The sequence below is a fragment of the Bombina bombina genome, chromosome 6 (assembly GCF_027579735.1).
Source record: "Bombina bombina isolate aBomBom1 chromosome 6, aBomBom1.pri, whole genome shotgun sequence".
NCBI lineage: Eukaryota > Metazoa > Chordata > Amphibia > Anura > Bombinatoridae > Bombina > Bombina bombina.
The window spans coordinates 446,036,513-446,059,383 of NC_069504.1; the positions used below are offsets into that span (position 1 = coordinate 446,036,513).

Below are 22,871 nucleotides of genomic sequence, written 5' to 3' on the forward strand. Positions count from 1 at the left end.
GGATACAGATTTACGAGCCTGTAACATAGTACTAATCACAGAGTCAGAGAAACCTCTTTGACCAAGAATCAAGCGTTCAATCTCCATACCTTTAAATTTAAGGATTTCAGATCCTGATGGAAAAAAGGACCTTGAGACAAAAGGTCTGGTCTTAACGGAAGAGTCCACGGTTGGCAAGAGGCCATCCGGACAGGATCCGCATACCAAAACCTGTGAGGCCATGCCGGAGCTACCAGCAGAACAAACAAGCATTCCTTCAGAATCTTGGAGATTACTCTTGGAAGAAGAACTAGAGGCGGAAAGATATAGGCAGGATGATACTTCCAAGGAAGTGAAAATGCATCCACTGCCTTCGCCTGAGGATCCCGGGATCTGGACAGATACCTGGGAAGTTTCTTGTTTAGATGAGAAGCCATCAGATTTATTTCTGGAAGTTCCCACATTTGAACAATCTGAAGAAATACCTCTGGGTGAAGAGACCATTCGCCCGGATGCAACGTTTGGCGACTGAGATAATCCGCTTTCCAATTGTCCATACCTGGGATAAAAACCGCAGAGATTAGACAGGAGCTGGATTCCGCCCAAACCAAAATTCGAGATACTTCTTTCATAGCCAGAGGACTGTGAGTCCCTCCTTGATGATTGATGTATGCCACAGTTGTGACATTGTCTTATCTGAAAACAATGAACAACTCTCTCTTCAGAAGAGGCCAAGACTGAAGAGCTCTGAAAATTGCACGGAGTTCCAAAATATTGATCGGAAATCTCACCTCCTGAGATTCCCAAACCCCTTGTGCCGTCAGATACCCTCACACAGCTCCCCAACCTGTAAGACTTGTATCTGTTGAGATTATAGTCCAGGTCGGAAGAACAAAGAAGCCCCCTGAACTAAACGATGGTGATCTGTCCACCATGTCAGAGAGTGTCGTAAAATCGGTTTAAAGATATTAATTGAGATATCTTTGAGTAATCCCTGCACCATTGGTTCAGCATACAGAGCTGAAGAGGTCGCATGTGAAAACGAGCAAAGGAGATCGCATCTGATGCGGCAGTCCTAAGACCCAACATTTCCATGCATAAGGCTACCAAAGGGAATGATTGTGACTGAAGGTTTTGACAAGCTGATATCAATGTTAAACTTCTCTTGTCTGACAAGGACAGAGTCATAGACACTGAATTTATCTAGAAACCTAAAAAGGTTACCCTTGTCTGAGGAATCAATGAACTGATTGGTAAATTGATCCTCCAACCATGAACTTGAAGAAACAACACAAGTCGATTCGTATGAGATTCTTCGAAAATGAGAAGACTGAGCAAGTACCAAGATATCGTCCAAATAAGGAAATACCAAAACCCTAATCTCTGATTACAGAAAGAAGGGCACCGAGAACCTTTGAAAAAAATTCTTGGAACTGAGGCTAGGCCAAACAGTAGAGCCACAAAACTGGTAATGCTTGTCTAAAAAGAGAATCTCAGACACTAAAAGTGATCTGGATGAATCGGAATATGCAGATACACATCCTGTAAATCTATTGTAGACATATAATGCCCTTGCTAAACAAAAGGCAGGATAGTCCTACAGTAACCATCTTGAATGTTGGTATCCTAACATAACGATTCAATAATGATAGATCCAGAACTGGTCTGAAGGAATTGACCTTCTTTGGTACAATGAAGAGATAAAATAAAACCCCAGCCCCTGTTCCAGAACTGGAACTGGCATAAATACTCCAGCCAACTCTAGATCTGAAACACATTTCAGAAATGCTGAGCCTTGCTGTGTCAACTGGGACACGGGAAAGAAAAGAATCTCTTAGCAGGAGGCCTTAACTTGAAGCCAATTCTGTACCTTTCTGAAACAATGTTTCTGAAACCAGAGATTAAGAACGGAATTGATCCAAATTTCTTTGAAGAAAACGTAATCTGCCCCATACCAGCTGAGCTGGAATAAGGGCCGCACCTTCATAGATACTTAGGAGCTGGCTATAGGTTTCTATAAGGCTTGGATATATTCCAAACTGGAAATAGTTTCCAAACTGATACCGCTCCTGAGGATGAAGGATCAGGCTTTCGTTCCTTGTTGAGGAAAGGAACGAAATGATTATTTACCCTGGAAAGAAAGGGAAAGCAAAGTTGACTTAGAAGACATGTCAGCATTCCAAGTTTAATCCATAAAGCTTTTCTAGCTAAAATAGCTAGAGACATATACCTGACATCAACTCTAATGATATCAAAAGATGGTATCACCAATAAAATTATTAGCATGTTATAGAATAATAATAATGCTATAAAATTATGATCTGTTACCTGTTGCGCTAAAGCTTCTAACCAAAAAGTTGAAGCTGCAGCAACATCCGCTAAAAATATAGCAGGTCTAAGAAGATTACCTGAACATAAGTAAGCTTTTCTTAGAAAAGATTCAATTTTCCTATCTAAAGGATCCTTAAATGAAGTACTATCTGCCATAGGAATAGTAGTACATTAGCAGGAGTAGAGACAGCCCCATAACCTTAGGGATTTTTGTCCCAAAAAACTCTAATCTGTCAGATGGCACAGGATATAATTTGCTTAAACGTCTAGAAGGAGTAAATAAATTACCCAAATTATTCCATTCCCTGGAAATTACTTCAGAAATAGCATCAGGGAGATAAAACACTTCTGGAATAACTACAGGAGATTTAAAAACCTTATTTAAACGTTTACATTTAGTATCAAGAGGACCAGAATCCTCTATTTCTAATGCAAATAACACTTCTTTAAGTAAAGAACGAATAAATTCCATCTTGAACAAATACAAAGATTTATCAGCATCAACCTCTGAGACAGAAACCTCTGAACCAGAAGAACCATTATCAGTATCAGAATGATGATGTTCATTTAAAAATTCATCTGAAAAAAAGAGAAGTTTTAAAGGACTTTTATGTATACTAGAAGGAGAAATAACAGACATAGCCTTCTTAATGGATTTAAAAAATAAAATCTCTTATGTTATCAGGAACACTCTGAAAATTAGATGTTGACGGACAGCAACAGGTAATGTAACAGTACTAAAGGAAATTTTATCTGCATTAATAAGTTTGACATGACATGCAATACAAATAACAGCTGGAGAAAACAGATACCAAAAGTTTATAGCAGACTTAGCTTGGTAGCTCCAGCACTGTGCAGTGATTTTCCTGTAGTATCTTCTGACTCAGTTGCAACGTGGAACATCTTGCAATATGTAAAAGAAAAAAACAACATATAAAGCAAAATTGATCAAATTCCTTAAATGACAGTTTCAGGAATGGGAAAAAAATGCCAGTGAACAAGCTTCTAGCAACCAGAAGCAATAAATAATGAGACTTAAATAATGTGGAGACAAAAATGACGCCCATATTTTTTAGCGCCAAAAAAGACGCCCACATTATTTGGCGCCTAAATGCTTTTGGCGCCAAAAATGACGCCACATCCGGAACGCCGACATCTTTGACGCAAAATAACGTCAAAAAATGACGCAACTTCCGGCGACACGTATGACGCCGGAAACGGAAAAGAATTTTTGCGCCAAAAAAGTCCGCGCCAAGAATGACGCAATAAAATGAAGCATTTTCAGCCCCCGCGAGCCTAACAGCCCACAGGGAAAAAAGTCAAATTTTTGAGGTAAGAAAAAATATGATAATTCAATGCATAATCCCAAATATGAAACTGACTGTCTGGAAATAAGGAAAGTTGAACATTCTGAGTCAAGGCAAATAAATGTTTGAATACATATATTTAGAACTTTATAAATAAAGTGCCCAACCATAGCTTAGAGTGTCACAGAAAAACAGAATTTATGTTTACCTGATAAATTTCTTTCTCCAACGGTGTGTCCGGTCCACGGCGTCATCCTTACTTGTGGGATATTCTCTTCCCCAACAGGAAATGGCAAAGAGCCCAGCAAAGCTGGTCACATGATCCCTCCTAGGCTCCGCCTACCCCAGTCATTCGACCGACGTTAAGGAGGAATATTTGCATAGGAGAAACCATATGGTACCGTGGTGACTGTAGTTAAAGAAAATAAAATATCAGACCTGATTAAAAAAACCAGGGCGGGCCGTGGACCGGACACACCGTTGGAGAAAGAAATTTATCAGGTAAACATAAATTCTGTTTTCTCCAACATAGGTGTGTCCGGTCCACGGCGTCATCCTTACTTGTGGGAACCAATACCAAAGCTTTAGGACACGGATGAAGGGAGGGAGCAAATCAGGTCACCTAAATGGAAGGCACCACGGCTTGCAAAACCTTTCTCCCAAAAATAGCCTCAGAAGAAGCAAAAGTATCAAACTTGTAAAATTTGGTAAAAGTGTGCAGTGAAGACCAAGTCGCTGCCCTACATATCTGATCAACAGAAGCCTCGTTCTTGAAGGCCCATGTGGAAGCCACAGCCCTAGTGGAATGAGCTGTGATTCTTTCGGGAGGCTGCCGTCCGGCAGTCTCGTAAGCCAATCTGATGATGCTTTTAATCCAAAAAGAGAGAGAGGTAGAAGTTGCTTTTTGACCTCTCCTTTTACCGGAATAAACAACAAACAAGGAAGATGTTTGTCTAAAATCCTTTGTAGCATCTAAATAGAATTTTAGAGCGCGAACAACATCCAAATTGTGCAACAAACGTTCCTTCTTTGAAACTGGTTTTGGACACAGAGAAGGTACGATAATCTCCTGGTTAATGTTTTTGTTAGAAACAACTTTTGGAAGAAAACCAGGTTTAGTACGTAAAACCACCTTATCTGCATGGAACACCAGATAAGGAGGAGAACACTGCAGAGCAGATAATTCTGAGACTCTTCTAGCAGAAGAAATCGCAACTAAAAACAAAACTTTCCAAGATAATAACTTAATATCAACGGAATGTAAGGGTTCAAATGGAACCCCCTGAAGAACTGAAAGAACTAAATTGAGACTCCAAGGAGGAGTCAAAGGTTTGTAAACAGGCTTGATTCTAACCAGAGCCTGAACAAAGGCTTGAACATCTGGCACAGCTGCCAGCTTTTTGTGAAGTAATACCGACAAGGCAGAAATCTGTCCCTTCAGGGAACTTGCAGATAATCCTTTTTCCAATCCTTCTTGAAGGAAGGATAGAATCCTAGGAATCTTAACCTTGTCCCAAGGGAATCCTTTAGATTCACACCAACAGATATATTTTTTCCAAATTTTGTGGTAAATCTTTCTAGTCACAGGCTTTCTGGCCTGAACTAGAGTATCGATAACAGAATCTGAGAATCCTCGCTTCGATAAAATCAAGCGTTCAATCTCCAAGCAGTCAGCTGGAGTGAAACCAGATTCGGATGTTCGAACGGACCCTGAACAAGAAGGTCTCGTCTCAAAGGTAGCTTCCAAGGTGGAGCCGATGACATATTCACCAGATCTGCATACCAAGTCCTGCGTGGCCACGCAGGAGCTATCAAGATCACCGACGCCCTCTCCTGCTTGATCCTGGCTATCAGCCTGGGGATGAGAGGAAATGGCGGGAACACATAAGCTAGTTTGAAGGTCCAAGGTGCTACTAGTGCATCCACTAGAGCCGCCTTGGGATCCCTGGATCTGGCCCCGTAGCAAGGAACTTTGAAGTTCTGACGAGAGGCCATCAGATCCATGTCTGGAATGCCCCACAGGTGAGTGACTTGGGCAAAGATTTCCGGATGGAGTTCCCACTCCCCCGGATGCAATGTCTGCCGACTCAGAAAATCCGCTTCCCAATTTTCCACTCCTGGGATGTGGATAGCAGACAGGTGGCAGGAGTGAGACTCCGCCCAAAGAATAATTTTGGTTACTTCTTCCATCGCTAGGGAACTCCTTGTTCCCCCCTGATGGTTGATGTACGCAACAGTCGTCATGTTGTCTGATTGAAACCGTATGAACCTGGTCCTCGCAAGCTGGGGCCAGGCCTGGAGAGCATTGAATATCGCTCTCAGTTCCAGAATATTTATCGGTAGAAGAGATTCTTCCCGAGACCAAAGACCCTGAGCTTTCAGGGATCCCCAGACCGCGCCCCAGCCTATCAGACTGGCGTCGGTCGTGACAATGACCCACTCTGGTCTGTGGAACATCATCCCTTGAGACAGATTGTCCAGGGACAGCCACCAACGGAGTGAGTCTCTGGTCTTCTGATTTACTTGTATCTTCGGAGACAAGTCTGTATAGTCCCCATTCCACTGACTGAGCATGCACAGTTGTAATGGTCTTAGATGAATGCGCGCAAAAGGAACTATGTCCATCGCCGCCACCATCAACCCGATCACTTCCATGCACTGAGCTATGGAAGGAAGAGGAACGGAATGAAGTATCCGACAAGAGTCCAGAAGCTTTGTTTTTCTGGCCTCTGTTAGAAAGATCCTCATTTCTAAGGAGTCTATAATTGTTCCCAAGAAGGGAACCCTTGTTGACGGGGATAGAGAACTCTTTTCCACGTTCACTTTCCAGCCGTGAGATCTGAGAAAGGCCAGGACAATGTCCGTGTGAGCCTTTGCTTGAGGAAGGGACGACGCTTGAATCAGAATGTCGTCCAGGTAAGGTACTACTGCAATGCCCCTTGGTCTTAGCACCGCTAGAAGGGACCCTAGTACCTTTGTGTCCAGGAATGCAAACCTTAGGAACCGATGATGTTCCTTGTGGATAGGAATATGTAGATACGCATCCTTTAAATCCACCGTGGTCATGAATTGACCTTCCTGGATGGAAGGAAGGATAGTTCGAATGGTTTCCATCTTGAACGATGGGACCTTGAGAAATTTGTTTAAGATCTTGAGATCTAGGATTGGTCTGAACGTTCCCTCTTTTTTGGGAACTATGAACAGATTGGAGTAGAACCCCATCCCCTGTTCTCTTAATGGAACAGGATGAATCACTCCCATTTTTAACAGGTCTTCTACACAATGTAAGAACGCCTGTCTTTTTATGTGGTCTGAAGACAACTGCGACCTGTGGAACCTCCCCCTTGGGGGAAGTCCCTTGAATTCCAGAAGATAACCCTGGGAGACTATTTCTAGCGCCCAAGGATCCAGAACATCTCTTGCCCAAGCCTGAGCGAAGAGAGAGAGTCTGCCCCCCACCAGATCCGGTCCCGGATCGGGGGCCAATATTTCATGCTGTCTTGGTAGCAGTGGCAGGTTTCTTGGCCTGCTTTCCCTTGTTCCAGCCTTGCATTGGTCTCCAAGCTGGCTTGGCCTGAGAAGTATTACCCTCTTGCTTAGAGGACGTAGCACCTTGGGCTGGTCCGTTTTTACGAAAGGGACGAAAATTAGGTCTATTTTTTGCCTTGAAAGGCCGATCCTGAGGAAGGGCGTGGCCCTTACCCCCAGTGATATCAGAGATAATCTCTTTCAAGTCAGGACCAAACAACGTTTTCCCCTTGAAAGGAATGTTTAGTAGCTTGTTCTTGGAAGACGCATCAGCCGACCAAGATTTCAACCAAAGCGCTCTGCGCGCCACAATAGCAAACCCAGAGTTCTTAGCCGCTAACTTAGCCAATTGCAAAGAGGCGTCTAGAGTGAAAGAATTAGCCAATTTGAGAGCATTGATTCTGTCCATAATCTCCTCATAAGGAGGAGAGTCACTATCGAGCACCTTAAGCAGTTCATCAAACCAGAAATATGCGGCAGTAGTGACAGGGACAATGCATGAAATGGGTTGTAGAAGGTAACCCTGCTGAACAAACATCTTTTTAAGCAAACCTTCTAATTTTTTATCCATAGGATCTTTGAAAGCACAACTATCCTCTATGGGAATAGTGGTGCGTTTGTTTAAAGTAGAAACCGCTCCCTCGACCTTGGGGACTGACTGCCATAAGTCCTTTCTGGGGTCGACCATAGGAAACAATTTTTTAAATATGGGGGGAGGGACGAAAGGAATACCGGGCCTTTCCCATTCTTTATTAACAATGTCCGCCACCCGCTTGGGTATAGGAAAAGCTTCTGGGAGCCCCGGCACCTCTAGGAACTTGTCCATTTTACATAGTTTCTCTGGGATGACTAAATTTTCACAATCATCCAGAGTGGATAATACCTCCTTAAGCAAAATGCGGAGATGTTCCAATTTAAATTTAAATGTAATCACATCAGATTCAGCCTGCTGAGAAATGTTCCCTAAATCAGTAATTTCTCCCTCAGACAAAACCTCCCTGGCCCCCTCAGATTGGGTTAGGGGCCCTTCAGAGATATTAATATCAGCGTCGTCATGCTCTTCAGTAACTAAAACAGAGCAGCCACGCTTACGCTGACAAGGGTTCATTTTGGCTAAAATGTTTTTGAAAGAATTATCCATTACAGCCGTTAATTGTTGCATAGTAAGGAGTATTGGCGCGCTAGATGTACTAGGGGCCTCCTGAGTGGGCAAGACTCGTGTAGACGAAGGAGGGAATGATGCAGTACCATGCTTACTCCCCTCACTTGAGGAATCATCTTGGGCATCATTGTCATTATCACATAAATCACATTTATTTAAATGAATAGGAATTCTGGCTTCCCCACATTCAGAACACAGTCTATCTGGTAGTTCAGACATGTTAAACAGGCATAAACTTGAACAGAAAGTACAAAAAACGTTTTAAAATAAAACCGTTACTGTCACTTTAAATTTTAAACTGAACACACTTTATTACTGCAATTGCGAAAAAACATGAAGGAATTGTTCAAAATTCACCAAATTTTCACCACAGCGTCTTAAAGCTTTGAAAATATTGCACACCAATTTTGGAAGCTTTAACCCTTAAAATAACGGAACCGGAGCCGTTTTAAGCTTTAAACCCCTTTACAGTCCCTGGTATCTGCTTTGCTGAGACCCAACCAAACCCAAAGGGGAATACGATACCAAATGACGCCTTCAGAAGTCTTTTATAAGTATCAGAGCTCCTCTCACATGCGACTGCATGCCATGCCTCTCAAAAACAAGTGCGCAACACCGGCGCGAAAATGAGACTCTGCCTATGCTTTGGGAAAGCCCCTAAAGAATAAGGTGTCTAAAACAGTGCCTGCCGATATTATTATATCAAAATACCCATATAAAATGATTCCTCAAGGCTAAATATGTGTTAATAATCAATCGATTTAGCCCAGAAAAAGTCTACAGTTTAAATAAGCCCTTGTGAAGCCCTTATTTACAATCGTAATAAACATGGCTTACCGGATCCCATAGGGAAAATGACAGCTTCCAGCATTACATCGTCTTGTTAGAATGTGTCATACCTCAAGCAGTAAGAGACTGCACACTGTTCCCCCAACTGAAGTTAATTGCTCTCAACAGTCCTGTGTGGAACAGCCATGGATTTTAGTTACGGTTGCTAAAATCATTTTCCTCATACAAACAGAATTCTTCATCTCTTTTCTGTTTCTGAGTAAATAGTACGTACCAGCACTATTTGAAAATAACAAACTCTTGATTGAATAATGAAAAACTACAGTTAAACACTAAAAAACTCTAAGCCATCTCCGTGGAGATGTTGCCTGTACAACGGCAAAGAGAATGACTGGGGTAGGCGGAGCCTAGGAGGGATCATGTGACCAGCTTTGCTGGGCTCTTTGCCATTTCCTGTTGGGGAAGAGAATATCCCACAAGTAAGGATGACGCCGTGGACCGGACACACCTATGTTGGAGAAATAAGACTTACTTACCCCAGGACACTCATCTACATGTTTGTAGAAAGCCAAACCAGTACTGAAACGAGAATCAGTAGAGGAAATGGTAAATATAAGAGTATATCGTCGATCTGAAAAGGGAGGTAAGAGATGAATCTCTACGACCGATAACAGAGAACCTTATGAAATAGACCCCGTAGAAGGAGATCACTGCATTCAATAGGCAATACTCTCTTCACATCCCTCTGACATTCACTGCACGCTGAGAGGAAAACCGGGCTCCAACTTGCTGCGGAGCGCATATCAACGTAGAATCTAGCACAAACTTACTTCACCACCTCCCTTGGAGGCAAAGTTTGTAAAACTGATTTGTGGGTGTGGTGAGGGGTGTATTTATAGGCATTTTAAGGTTTGGGAAACTTTGCCCCTCCTGGTAGGAATGTATATCCCATACGTCACTAGCTCATGGACTCTTGTTAATTACATGAAAGAAACTTCTATAACAACTCCTAGAATCACGTATGAATTCTTTCCTAGATTTACCTTCCCATCCTTGTCAGAATCCTTAGAGGAATCAGAGGATGAAAGTTCACCCTACAAGCTGGACAGGGATTCATCGTCAGAAACTTGCACAAAACCAGCAAAACTACTTCTGTGCACCAATCGCTACTAAAGCTGACTGCAGTGTGAAGGAAGAGGCAGAGCATGACAAAACTGTCCTGCGGTAGGAAAATGCTGTTAACCTCTAAACTGCCGCAAGACAGTTGCTAAATGGCTCCATACTAGCGCAAACTTCCTTTCTCAAGCCCCTCCCTCTGTTGGTGTTACTATCTGAAGTGCTCCGGTTTTGGGTTCAGCTGACTGGAGCTCAGACAGTATTTTACTAAAGGGACATAACATCCAGAAAATAAGAGTCCATCTTACTGCCCTAAGAGTGTTTGCAGCTGGTACACTGTACACTAACAACACCCACACACAGCTCCCATATTATAGGGACTAGCCATCAATAACTGGAGCCAGTTAACTCGAGTGTGCACAAAACTAAAAGTGCACAGTATACCCCCCCATGCAAAACTAGGCAACTAGCCTGTGTAATGGGATCCACATACAGAGAGAATAAACTTACCTTTCTGCTGCTAAGGAGGTTCAAGCAGCCACAAACACATAGGTCCTGCAATAGCGTCCCAGAAATGCTAGCCCCACTGTAACTGACAGGTTAGGGCCACATACGGGAGTACATCACTGGCTTACAGGGCTAGGCTTGGGAACTTCCCTGAGACACACCTGGCGGGCTGAGTCCTATACTCTACTGAAGAGATTAACAAAAGACAGCTATAAGTCCCCTAGCACTCTCTTCCAGGAACTATCCATTGAGGGTTTTCATATGAATAAATCTTGCAGAGCACCTCCATCTCTGCCTACCTCCTAGACGAGGCAAAGAGCTACTGGGAGGGAAGTGGATAGTAAAATGCCCTGGTTGGGGTGACTGCCTCATCCTGGTGGCCAGGTGACCTATTCCCTTATGTAAGAATAGGTTTTGTGGACTATCACTACTATTAGAAAGAAATTATCGGTATAGCAAGAGTATTGTGCTTAACCCAAACAACTTCTGTGCACATACACAGCTTAAAGAAAATTCAGTTTTCAATTTGTTCAATGCTAGCCTGTACACTTCAAACAGCAGACCTCCATTTGCACTCCAAAGTCAATCTCAAAGGCAGGCTCTGTTCTGTGCCTATCTCAAGGAATCTCAATGTCGGTCAGAGACTTTGTAAAATATGACACATTTCACTCCACCCCCTTGTGAAAAGGGAGCCAGCCTTTGAGGTGGATACTGCAGCCCACACAGAGGTCTGCTGATTGCAGCTGGATAAGATAAGTTTAAGTGTACCACCACAGGCTATTGTGGAACAAATGGAGCACTGTGTTGTTTAAGCAGAGTGTGTGCCCAGAGGTTGGTGTAGTTAAGCACAATACTCTTGCTATAAAGATAAATTTGTATAATCAACCTGTGTGTACATGGAGTGGATGATTAAACTCAATATCCAAGTGCTCAAGAACCGTGCACTCCTTTGAGCATAACTCAGTATGGAAAGGAGCAACATTTCAATACAAAAGATATAAAAAAGAAACAGGTAATCTTTATAATAGAAATAAAAAAAGTTAACAGTTCTGAAAAACACCCAACTTTACATTTTAAGAATACAACTTCCATCTTTCTAAGTACCAGTCAGAGATAATATGAATATTGTGATATCAAAATATATGCTTACTGGTGAGCTAAGATTTTTTTTGAGATTCTCAACAACTTACCTCTTTGCACTCATTTAAGTTCACCAACAGATTTTCAGGCATTGGTATAAATACATCTATGAAAAAACAAACACATAAAATAGAAAATGTAGGCCAAGTAATCATATTAAAATAGGCTAAAAATGTTCACTATGATATTGAGCCGGCAAAAAATATGCTTATTGGAAAACTGTAGATAAAAAAAAAAAAGTCAAAATCTTATGCTTAATAAAAACAGAATTTATGCTTACCTGATAAATTACTTTCTCTTGCGGTGTATCCAGTCCAAGGATTCATCCTTACTTGTGGGATATTCTCATTCCCTACAGGAAGTGGCAAAGAGAGCACACACAAAGCTGTCCATATAGCTCCCCCTCTGGCTCCGCCCCCCAGTCATTCGACCGACGGTTAGGAGAAAAAGGAGAAACCATAGGGTGCAGTGGTGACTGTAGTTTAAACAAGAAATTTTAACCTGACTTAATTGCCAGGGCGGGCCGTGGACTGGATACACCGCAAGAGAAAGTAATTTATCAGGTGAGCATAAATTCTGTTTTCTCTTGCAAGGTGTATCCAGTCCACGGATTCATCCTTACTTGTGGGATACCAATACCAAAGCTTTAGGACACGGATGAAGGGAAGGAACAAGACAGGTAACCTAAACGGAAGGCACCACTGCTTGCAAAAAATTTCTCCCAAAAATAGCCTCCGAAGAAGCAAAAGTATGCAGTGAAGACCAAGTCGCTGCCTTACAAATCTGTTCAACAGAAGCCTCATTCTTGACGGCCCAAGTGGAAGCCACAGCTCTGGTGGAATGAGCTGTAATTCGTTCAGGAGGCTGCTGCCCAGCAGTCTCATAAGCCAATCTGATGATGCTTTTCAACCAGAAGGAAAGAGAGGTAGCAGTCGCTTTTTGACCTCTCCTCTTACCAGAATAGACAACAAACAAAGATGATGTTTGTCTGAAATCCTTAGATGCTTGTAAATAGAATTTCAAAGCACGAATCACATCAAGATTGTGTAAAAGCCGTTCCTTCTTAGAAGCTGGATTAGGACACAGAGAAGGAACAATGATTTCCTGGTTAATGTTCTTATTAGAAACAACTTTAGGAAGAAAACCAGGTTTGGTACGCAAAACTACTTTATCTGCATGGAACACCAGATAGGGTGAATTACACTGCAAAGCAGACAATTCTGAAACTCTTCGAGCAGAAGATATAGCTACCAAAAACAAAACTTTCCAAGATAATAACTTAATATCTATGGAATGTAAAGGTTCAAACGGAACCCCTTGAAGAAATGAAAGAACTAAATTTAGACTCCATGGAGGAGCCACAGGTTTATAGACAGGCTTGATTCTGACTAACGCCTGTGTAAACGCTTGAACATCTGGTATTTCTGCCAGACGCTTGTGTAAAAGGATAGACAGAGCGGATTTCTGCCCCTTTAAGGAACTAGCTGATAAACCTTTCTCCAATCCTTCTTGGAGAAAAGACAATATCCTTGGAATCCTAATCTTACTCCACGAGTAACCCTTGGATTCACACCAACAAAGATATTTCCACCATATCTTATGGTAAATTTTCCTGGTGACAGGTTTTCTAGCTTGGATCAGAGTATCTATGACTGATTCAGAGAACCCACGCTTGGATAGAATTAAGCGTTCAATCTCCAAGCAGTCAGCTGCAGAGAAACTAGATTTGGATGCTTGAATGGACCCTGTATTAGAAGATCCTGCCTCATTGGCAGTGTCCATGGTGGGACAGATGACATGTCCACTAGGTCTGCATACCAAGTCCTGCGTGGCCACGCAGGCGCTATCAGAATTACAGAGGCCTTCTCCTGTTTGATTCTGGCTACCAGCCGAGGGAGAAGGGGGAACGGTGGAAAGACATAGGCCAGATTGAAGGACCAAGGCGCTACTAGAGCATCTATCAATGCCGCCTTGGGGTCCCTGGACCTGGCACCGTAAAGAGGAAGTTTGGTGTTCTGACGGGACGCCATCAGATCCAACTCTGAAATGCCCCATAGCCGAGTCAGCTGAGCAAGTACCTCCGGGTGGAGTTCCCACTCCCCCGGGTGAAAAGTCTGACGACTTAGGAAATCCGCTTCCCAGTTGTCTACTCCTGGGATGTGAATTGCAGATAGATGGCAAGAGTAATCCTCCGCCCACCTGATTATCTTGGTTACTTCTTTCATCGCTAAGGAACTCTTTGTTCCTCCCTGATGATTTATGTATGCTACAGTCGTGATGTTGTCCGAATGAAATCTGATGAACTTGGCCGCCGCTAGCTGAGGCCATGCCTGGAGCGTGTTGAATATCGCTCTCAATTCCAAAATGTTTATTGGGAGAAGAGACTCTTCCCGAGACCATAGGCCCTGAGCTTTCAGGGAGCCCCAGACAGCGCCCCAGCCTAACAGGCTGGCGTCTGTCGTTACAATGATCCACTCTGGTCTGCGGAAGCACATTCCCTGTGACAGGTGATCCTGAGACAACCACCAGAGAAGAGAATCTCTGGTTTTCTGGTCCAGTTGGATTTGAGGAGACAAATCTGCATAATCTCCATTCCACTGTTTCAGCATGCACAATTGCAGTGGCCTGAGATGAATTAGAGCAAAAGGGACTACGTCCATTGCTGCTACCATTAATCCGATTACCTCCATGCACTGAGCTACAGAAGGCCGAGGAATGGAATGAAGAACTCGGCAAGTACTTAGAAGCTTTAACCTTCTGACCTCCGTCAGAAATATTTTCATTTCTACCGAGTCTATTAATGTTCCCAGGAAGGGAACCCTTGTGAGCGGGGACAGAGAACTTTTTTCTGTGTTCACCTTCCACCCGTGAGACCTTAGAAAGGCCAGAACAATATCCGTGTATGAGCCTTGGCTCTGGGAAAAGACGACGCCTGTATTAAGATGTCGTCCAGATAGGGTGCTACTGCAATGCCCCGCGGTCTAAGTACCGCTAGAAGGGACCCTAGCACCTTTGTGAAAATTCTGGGAGCGGTGGCCAACCCCAAGGGAAGGGCCACGGACTGGTAATGCTTGTCCAGAAAAGCGAACCTTAGGAACTGATGGTGATCTTTGTGGATAGGAATATGAAGGTACGCATCCTTTAGATCCACGGTAGTCATATATTGACCTTCCTGGATCATCGGTAAGATTGTCCGAATGGTTTCCATCTTGAAAGATGGAACTCTGAGGAATTTGTTTAGAATTTTTAGATTCAGGATTGGTCTGAAAGTTCCTTCCTTTTTGGGAACCACAAACAGGTTTGAGTAACAACCGAGTCCTTGTTCTGTAATTGGAACTGGATATATCACTCCCATCTTGAGTAGATCTTCTACACAGCGTAAGAACGCCTCTTTCTTTGTCTGGTCTGTAGACAGATGAGAAATGTGGAACCTTCCCCTTGGAGGAGAGTCTTTGAATTCTAGAAGATATCCCTGAGCAACTATCTCTAATGCCCAGGGATCGGGAACATCTCTTGCCCAAGCCTGAGCAAAGAGAGAGAGTCTGACCCCTACCAGATCCGGTCCCGGATTGGGGGCTACCCCTTCATGCCGTCTTAGTAGCAGCTGCAGGCTTCTTGGCCTGTTTACCCTTGTTCCAGCCCTGCAAAGGCTTCCAGGTTGCCTTGGGCTGTGAAATGTTACCCTCTTGCTTTGCGGTAGCAGAGGCTGAAGCAGGACCGCTCCTGAAGTTGCGAAAGGAACAAAAATTAGCCTTGTTTTTATCCTTAAAAGGCCTATCTTGCTGGAGGGCATGGCCCTTTCCCCCAGTGATATCCGAAATAATCTCTTTCAACTCGGGCCCGAAAAGGGTCTTTCCCTTGAAAGGAATATTCAGTAATTTTGTTTTAGACGACACGTCGGCCGACCATGATTTAAGCCAAAGCGCTCTGCGCGCCATGATGGCAAAACCAGAATTTTTCGCCGCTAACTTAGCTAATTGCAAAGCGGCATTTGTGATAAAAGAATTAGCCAGCTTTAGAGCCTTAATTCTATCCATAATTTCGTCATATGAGGTCTCCGTCTGGAGCGACTCCTCCAGCGCCTCAAACCAGAAAGCCGCTGCAGTAGTTACAGGAATAATGCAAGCAATAGGTTGGAGAAGAAAACCTTGTTGAACAAATATTTTCTTTAGTAAACCTTCTAATTTTTTATCCATAGGATCTTTAAAAGCACAACTGTCTTCAATTGGTATGGTTGTGCGCTTGGTTAGTGTTGAACCTGCCCTCTCTACCTTAGGGACCGTCTGCCACATGTCCCGCCTGGGATCAGTTATGGGGAACATTTTCTTAAAGATAGGTGGGGGAACAAAAGGTACACCTGGTCTTTCCCACTCCCTAGCAACAATATCCGCCACCCTCTTAGGGATCGGAAACGCATCAGTGTATACAGGGACTTCTAGATATTTGTCCATTTTACACAATTTCTCTGGGACCACCATAGGGTCACAATCATCCAGAGTTGATAAGACCTCCCTAAGCAGTACGCGGAGGTGTTCCAATTTAAATTTAAATGCTAGTGAATCTGATTCTGCCCGCTGAGAAACTTTTCCTGAATCAGAAATTTCTCCCTAAGACATAACATCCCTCGCCCCTACTTCAGAGTGTTGTGAGGGTACATCAGATAAGCCTCCCAAAGCCTCCGACTGCTCCTCATCTGTTCTCAAAACAGAGCTATCGTGCTTTTTAGGGAAAACTGGCAGTTTGGATAGAAAGGCCGCAAGGGAATTATCCATGACTGCCGCCAGTTGTTGCAATGTAATAGGTGCTAATGCACTAGAGGTACTAGGTATCGCTTGAGCGGGCGTAACTGGTGATGACACATGGGGAGAGGACGGCGGACTATCCTCATTACCTTCAGTCAAAGAATCATCTAGGGCTATATTTTTAAGTGACACAATATGATCTTTTAAAGTGTATAGACACATTAGTGCACTTGGGACACATTTTGAGTGGGGGTTCCACCATGGCTTCTGAACACATAGAACAAGGCTTTTCCTTAGTGTCAGACATGTTTAACAGATTGGTATTATACACAAGCAGGCTTAGAAAAACACTTTATGTAATAAAAAATACAATTTGCAATAAATGGTACTGTGCCTTTAAGATAATAAAAGCGCACACAATTTTACAAAACGGTGAAAAATGAACCAAATCTCTTTTGATTGCACAGCAAGTTTCAGCCTGATTAACCCTTTAATGCCCAAATGCCTAAAGCAAACAACCGGTTAATAAACTACAGCACCTTGCCACAGCAGCCTGCTGTGGCCCTACCTTCCCTTAAGGATTGAATTTGAGAAAATCAAGCCTCCTGACGTCCTCAAGCAGTCTCTGAACCCATGTGAAGCAGCATGCAGGGAAATCTTGTCAGAATAAACTGCGCAACTGAGGCGCGAAATTAGGCCCCTCCCACTCCACAGCTGTAGGGGCCTTCAGAACCCAATTTAGGTGTCTAAAAATAATGCCATGTGGAATAAAACCCCAATAAACACATCAAAAGTGCTTAAAGTGTCAATAAAGAGTATTTTTCTAAACAAAATAATCGATTGCCCTGTTAAAGTGATAACCAGTCTATTGAGCCCACTTAAATAAGCCTCTAGTTCTATACTAAGTTTCAGAACATGGCTTACCCTTCCCACACGGGGAATCTTGTCAGTCTTCTAGCATTATCTTGTCTTGACTAGAAAAAAAAAGATGAATGAAACATACCTCAAAGCAGTTAAGCCTGCAAACTGTTCCCCCCAACTGAAGTTTTCTGGTACTCCTCAGTCCTGTGTGGGAACAGCAATGGATATTAGTTACAACATGCTAAAATCATTTTCCTCTCAGCAGAATTCTTCATCATATTTCTGAGAGTAAATAGCACAAACCGGTACTATTTAAAAATAAACTTTTGATTGAAGATATAAAAACTACAAATCTAACACCACATTCACTTTACCCTCCCGTGGAGATGCTACTTGTTAGAGCGGCAAAGAGAATGACTGGGGGGCGGAGCCAGAGGGGGAGCTATATGGACAGCTTTTCTGTGTGCTCTCTTTGCCACTTCCTGTAGGGAATGAGAATATCCCACAAGTAAGGATGAATCCGTGGACTGGATACACCTTGCAAGAGAAATAAAATTCTTATTCTAGAAGATCAAAATAAAAACTCAGTGTATTTATAGGCATGTCAGTTATGTCTTAAAGATAGGCAGCAACTGTACAGCTAGTAAAAGGTTTTATAAAAGAAAACTGCAACACAATCTTTGTATGACAACCAGTGTTCATTAGGTTAGCACAAAACTATTACTTACCATCAATGTCTGACACTACTAACATCTGGGGTTGGGACAGCCCTTCTTGTAGGCTGTAAAAGTGGATCGTGCTGTCAAATGTAATGAATCCAATTTTTGTCCTTACATTACCAGGAAGCCTGAAAGAGAATTCAATAGGTCTGATGAAGTTACACCTCCATGACTGTGCGTGTTAAGTTTGTGCAAGTTAAATGCTTGTCTTACTGATAGTGAATGGTTTATAAAAAAAAAATAGAAAATATGAACAGCAACATCTCTCACAATTTTACTGCTTTTCTCTGCAGAAACAAAAAAACACAAAAAAAACACAGCTAGAAACCGGAAAATATGGAAGTGTCATTAGCAGGAAAACATGGACCATAGGAGGTTCCTTTATGCGTAAGCAGCCTTATTTCTTACCAGTCTAGATTGTCGAGCAAAGTCTGACAAGCCGTGTTTAAGTACCCAGTCTCTATGGCATTGTGGGATACATCAAACATGAAAAGGTACACAGGAGGTTGAGGGGGTCTCAACTAAAAAAAAAAACAAAAAAAAAAACAACAACAACATTATTAGTCCTACTCTGATGACAACATAAGTGTAGAGTAAGTTTTTCAGATTCATCAGTGAAAATAGATTCCCTACTAAAGTTAACTTTTTTCCAGGTATAGCCCTGCTGAACTTTTATTTCCAATGGAGATATATATATATATATATATATATATATATATATATATATATATATATATATATATATATATATATATATAGTATATCTAGTATATCAAGGTGTGTTACCAGCGCTCAGTTGAAGTACAAGTTATGATGTTATTGCCTGGTATAGGTACTATGTATTAGATTATACACCTGTCTGAAAGGTTTGGTTCGGGATGTGTTTATTCCCTATAAGTTCCTTAGACGTTATGGGTGTAAGTATTGTGCAGCATGAACAAGTGATTCAGTGTACCCCTGACACTGACGAAAAGATAGGATAAAAGAGAACTTAATCAGATAGAATTCAGCGCTACTAATACAATTGATGTGTAAATATATAGAGGATCATTCACCAAATATATGTATATATATGAGAGTTCACTAATCTCAATGAGCTTTGAGATTAGTGAACTCTCATATATATATATATATATATATATATATATATATATATATATACACATATATTTGGTAAATGATCCTCTATATATTTACACATCAATTGTATTAGTAGCGCTGAATTCTATCTGATTAAGTTCTCTTTTAATATATATATATATATATATATATATATATACACACACACACACACACATACATACACACATACATACATATACATAGACACACACACACACATACATATACACACACACACACACACAGTCAGTTGTATGTAAAAGTTTAGGCACCCCTGACAATTTCCATGATTTTTATTTATAAATAATTGGGTGTTTGGATCAGCAATTTCATTTTGATCTATCAAATAACTGGAGGACACAGTAATATTTCAGTAGTGAAATTATGTTTATTGGATTAACAGAAAATGTGCAATATGCATCAAAAGGAAATTAGACAGGTGCATACATTTGGGCACCCCAACAGAAATATTGCATCAATATTTAGTAGAGCCTCCTTTAGCAGAAATAACAGCCTCTAGACGCTTCCTATAGCCTGTATTGAGTGTCTGGATTCTAGATGAAGGAATTTTGGACCATTCCTCCTTGCAAAACATCTCCAGTTGGTTGCCGAGCATGGACAGCCCGCTTCAAATCACTGCATAGATTTTCAATGATATTCAGGTCTGGGGACTGGGATGGCTATTCCACAACATTGTACTTGTTCTGCTGCATAAATACCAGAGTAGATTTTGAGCAGTGTTTTGGGTCGTTGTTTTGTTAAAATATCTAGCCCCAGCATAACTTCAACTTTGTGACTGATTCCTCAACATTATTCTCAAGTATCTGCTAATATTGAGTGGAATCCATGCGACCCTCAACTTTAACAAGATTCCCAGTACCGGCACTCGCCACACAGCATGATGGAACACCCACCAAATTTTCCTGTGGGTAGCAAGTGTTTGTCTTGGAACATTGTGTTCTTTTGCCACCATGCATAACGCCCCTTGTTATGACCAAATAACTCAATCTTTGTTTCATAAGTCTACAGCACCTTCTTCCAAAATGAAGCTGGCTTGTCCAAATGTGCATTTGCATACCTCAAGCGACTCTGTTTGTGGCGTGTGTGCAGAAAAGGCTTCTTCCGCATCACTCTCCCATACAGCTTCTCCTTGTGCAAAGTGCACCTAATTGTTAAACGATGCACAGTGACACCATCTGCAGCAAGATGATGTTGTAGGTCTTTGGAGGTGGTCTGTGGGCTGTTTTTGACCGTTCTCACCATCCTTTGACTTTCCGATATTTTAATTGGCCTGCCACTTCTGGCCTTAGCAAGAACTGTGCCTGTGATCTTCCATTGCCTCACTATGTTCCTCACAGTTGACACTGACAGCTTTAATCTCTGCGATAGCTTTTTGTAGCCTTCCCCTAAACCATTATGTTGAAAAATCTTTGTTTTCAGGTCACTTGAGAGTTGTTTTAAGGCCCCCATGTTGCCACTCTTCAACAACAACTTGCAATTGGCCACCAGAAATACCTTTTCTCATAATTGGATGCACCTGTCTATGAAGTTCAAGGCTTAATGGGCTCACTAAACCAATTGTGTGTTCCAATTAATCAGTGCTAGGTAGTTAAATCAACAAAATGACAATGGTGCCCAAATGTATGCACCTGTCTAATATCGTTTGTATGCATATTGCACATTTTCTGCTAATCCAATAAACCTCATTTCACTACTTAAATATTACTGTGTCCTTCAGTTATTTGATAGATCAAAATGAAATTGTTGATCCAAACACCCAATTATTTATAAATGAAAATCATGGAAATTATCAGGGGTGCCTAAACTTTAGCATACAACTGATATATATATATATATATATATATATATATATGAAAAAAAGAGGAATATCTGCGCTCAGGGGTGTATGCTGGAGAATAGAAATTGTACCTGGACACAAATGTACATCAATTGTATTAATCTTACATATGCATATACTGCGTATTATGCAATGTTACAATATATGTAGTGATGCAATGTGCGTGTATTTGACAGGTTCAGACCAAATCAAAGTCTCACTAAGATACAAGTCTAATCCAGCACAAAAAGTCTTATAAGCCAGGGGGCTGTATACAATAAAGTCAGTTTGTGACCACTCTTGTACCGGTTCCCAAGTGCCTGCGTGATCTCTGCTGCTTCTTCTAATAAAGAGAGAGTCCTCTTGAGCAGGTGGATCCTCCCAGTAAGTGTCTGAAACGGTAAAGGGTAGAGAAGCGCACAAGAAAGGCACCCCTAGTGAAGCCTGTTTGCACTAGTGTTATGAACAGAACAAAGTAAAAACATAATTTATGCTTACCTGATAAATTTATTTCTCTTGTAGTGTATCCAGTCCACGGATCATCCATTACATATGGGATATTCTCCTTCCCAACAGGAAGTTGCAAGAGGATCACCCACAGCAGAGCTGCTATATAGCTCCTCCCCTAACTGCCATATCCAGTCATTCGACCGAAACAAACAGAGAAAGGAGAAACCATAGGGTGCAGTGGTGACTGTAGTTTAATTAAATTTTACACCTGCCTTAAAATGACAGGGCGGGCCGTGGACTGGATACACTACAAGAGAAATAAATTTATCAGGTAAGCATAAATTATGTTTTCTCTTGTTAAGTGTATCCAGTCCACGGATCATCCATTACTTATGGGATACCAATACCAAAGCTAAAGTACACGGATGATGGGAGGGACAAGGCAGGGATTAAGCGGAAGGAACCACTGCCTGAAGAACCTTTCTCCCAAAAACAGCCTCCGAAGAAGCAAAAGTATCAAATTTGTAAAATTTTGAAAAAGTGTGAAGCGAAGACCAAGTCGCGGCCTTGCAAATCTGTTCAACAGAGGCCTCATTTTTAAGGCCCAGGTGGAAGCCACAGCTCTAGTAAAATGAGCTGTAATTCTTTCAGGGGGCTGCTGTCCAGCAGTCTCATAGGCTAGGCGTATAATACTCCGAAGCCAAAAGGAAAGAGAGGTTGCCGAAGCTTTTTGACCTCTCCTCTGTCCAGAATAAACGACAAACAGGGAAGATGTTTGACGAAAATCTTTAGTAGCTTGTAAGTAAAACTTCAAGGCACGGACTACGTCCAGATTATGTAAAAGACGTTCCTTCTTTGAAGAAGGATTAGGACACAATGATGGAACAACAATCTCTTGATTGATATTCTTGTTAGAAACCACCTTAGGTAAAAACCCAGGTTTGGTACGCAGAACTACCTTATCTGCATGAAAAATCAGATAAGGAGAATCAGATTGTAAGGCAGATAGCTCAGAGACTCTCCGAGCCGAGGAAATAGCCATCAAAAACAGAACTTTTCAAGATAAAAGCTTAATATCAATGGAATGAAGGGGTTCAAACGGAACTCCTTGAAGAACTTTAAGAACCAAGTTTAAGCTCCATGGGGGAGCAACAGGTTTAAACACAGGCTTAATTCTAACCAAAGCCTGACAAAATGCCTGGACGTCTGGAACTTCTACCAGACGCTTGTGCAAAAGAATAGACAGAGCAGAAATCTGTCCCTTTAAGGAACTAGCTGATA

The 22,871-nt window shown here is 42.0% G+C and overlaps 1 protein-coding gene across 1 annotated transcript in view; it reads right to left on the reverse strand.

Moving 5' to 3' along the window:
- SEC24A (SEC24 homolog A, COPII coat complex component) overlaps positions 1–22,871 on the reverse strand; it is a 182,062-nt gene that overhangs the window by 57,364 nt on the left and 101,827 nt on the right. Inside the window, 3 exon segments of the mRNA XM_053717212.1 lie at positions 11,910–11,965; positions 18,191–18,309; positions 18,590–18,702. Coding sequence (XP_053573187.1) covers positions 11,910–11,965; positions 18,191–18,309; positions 18,590–18,702 — 288 coding nt within the window.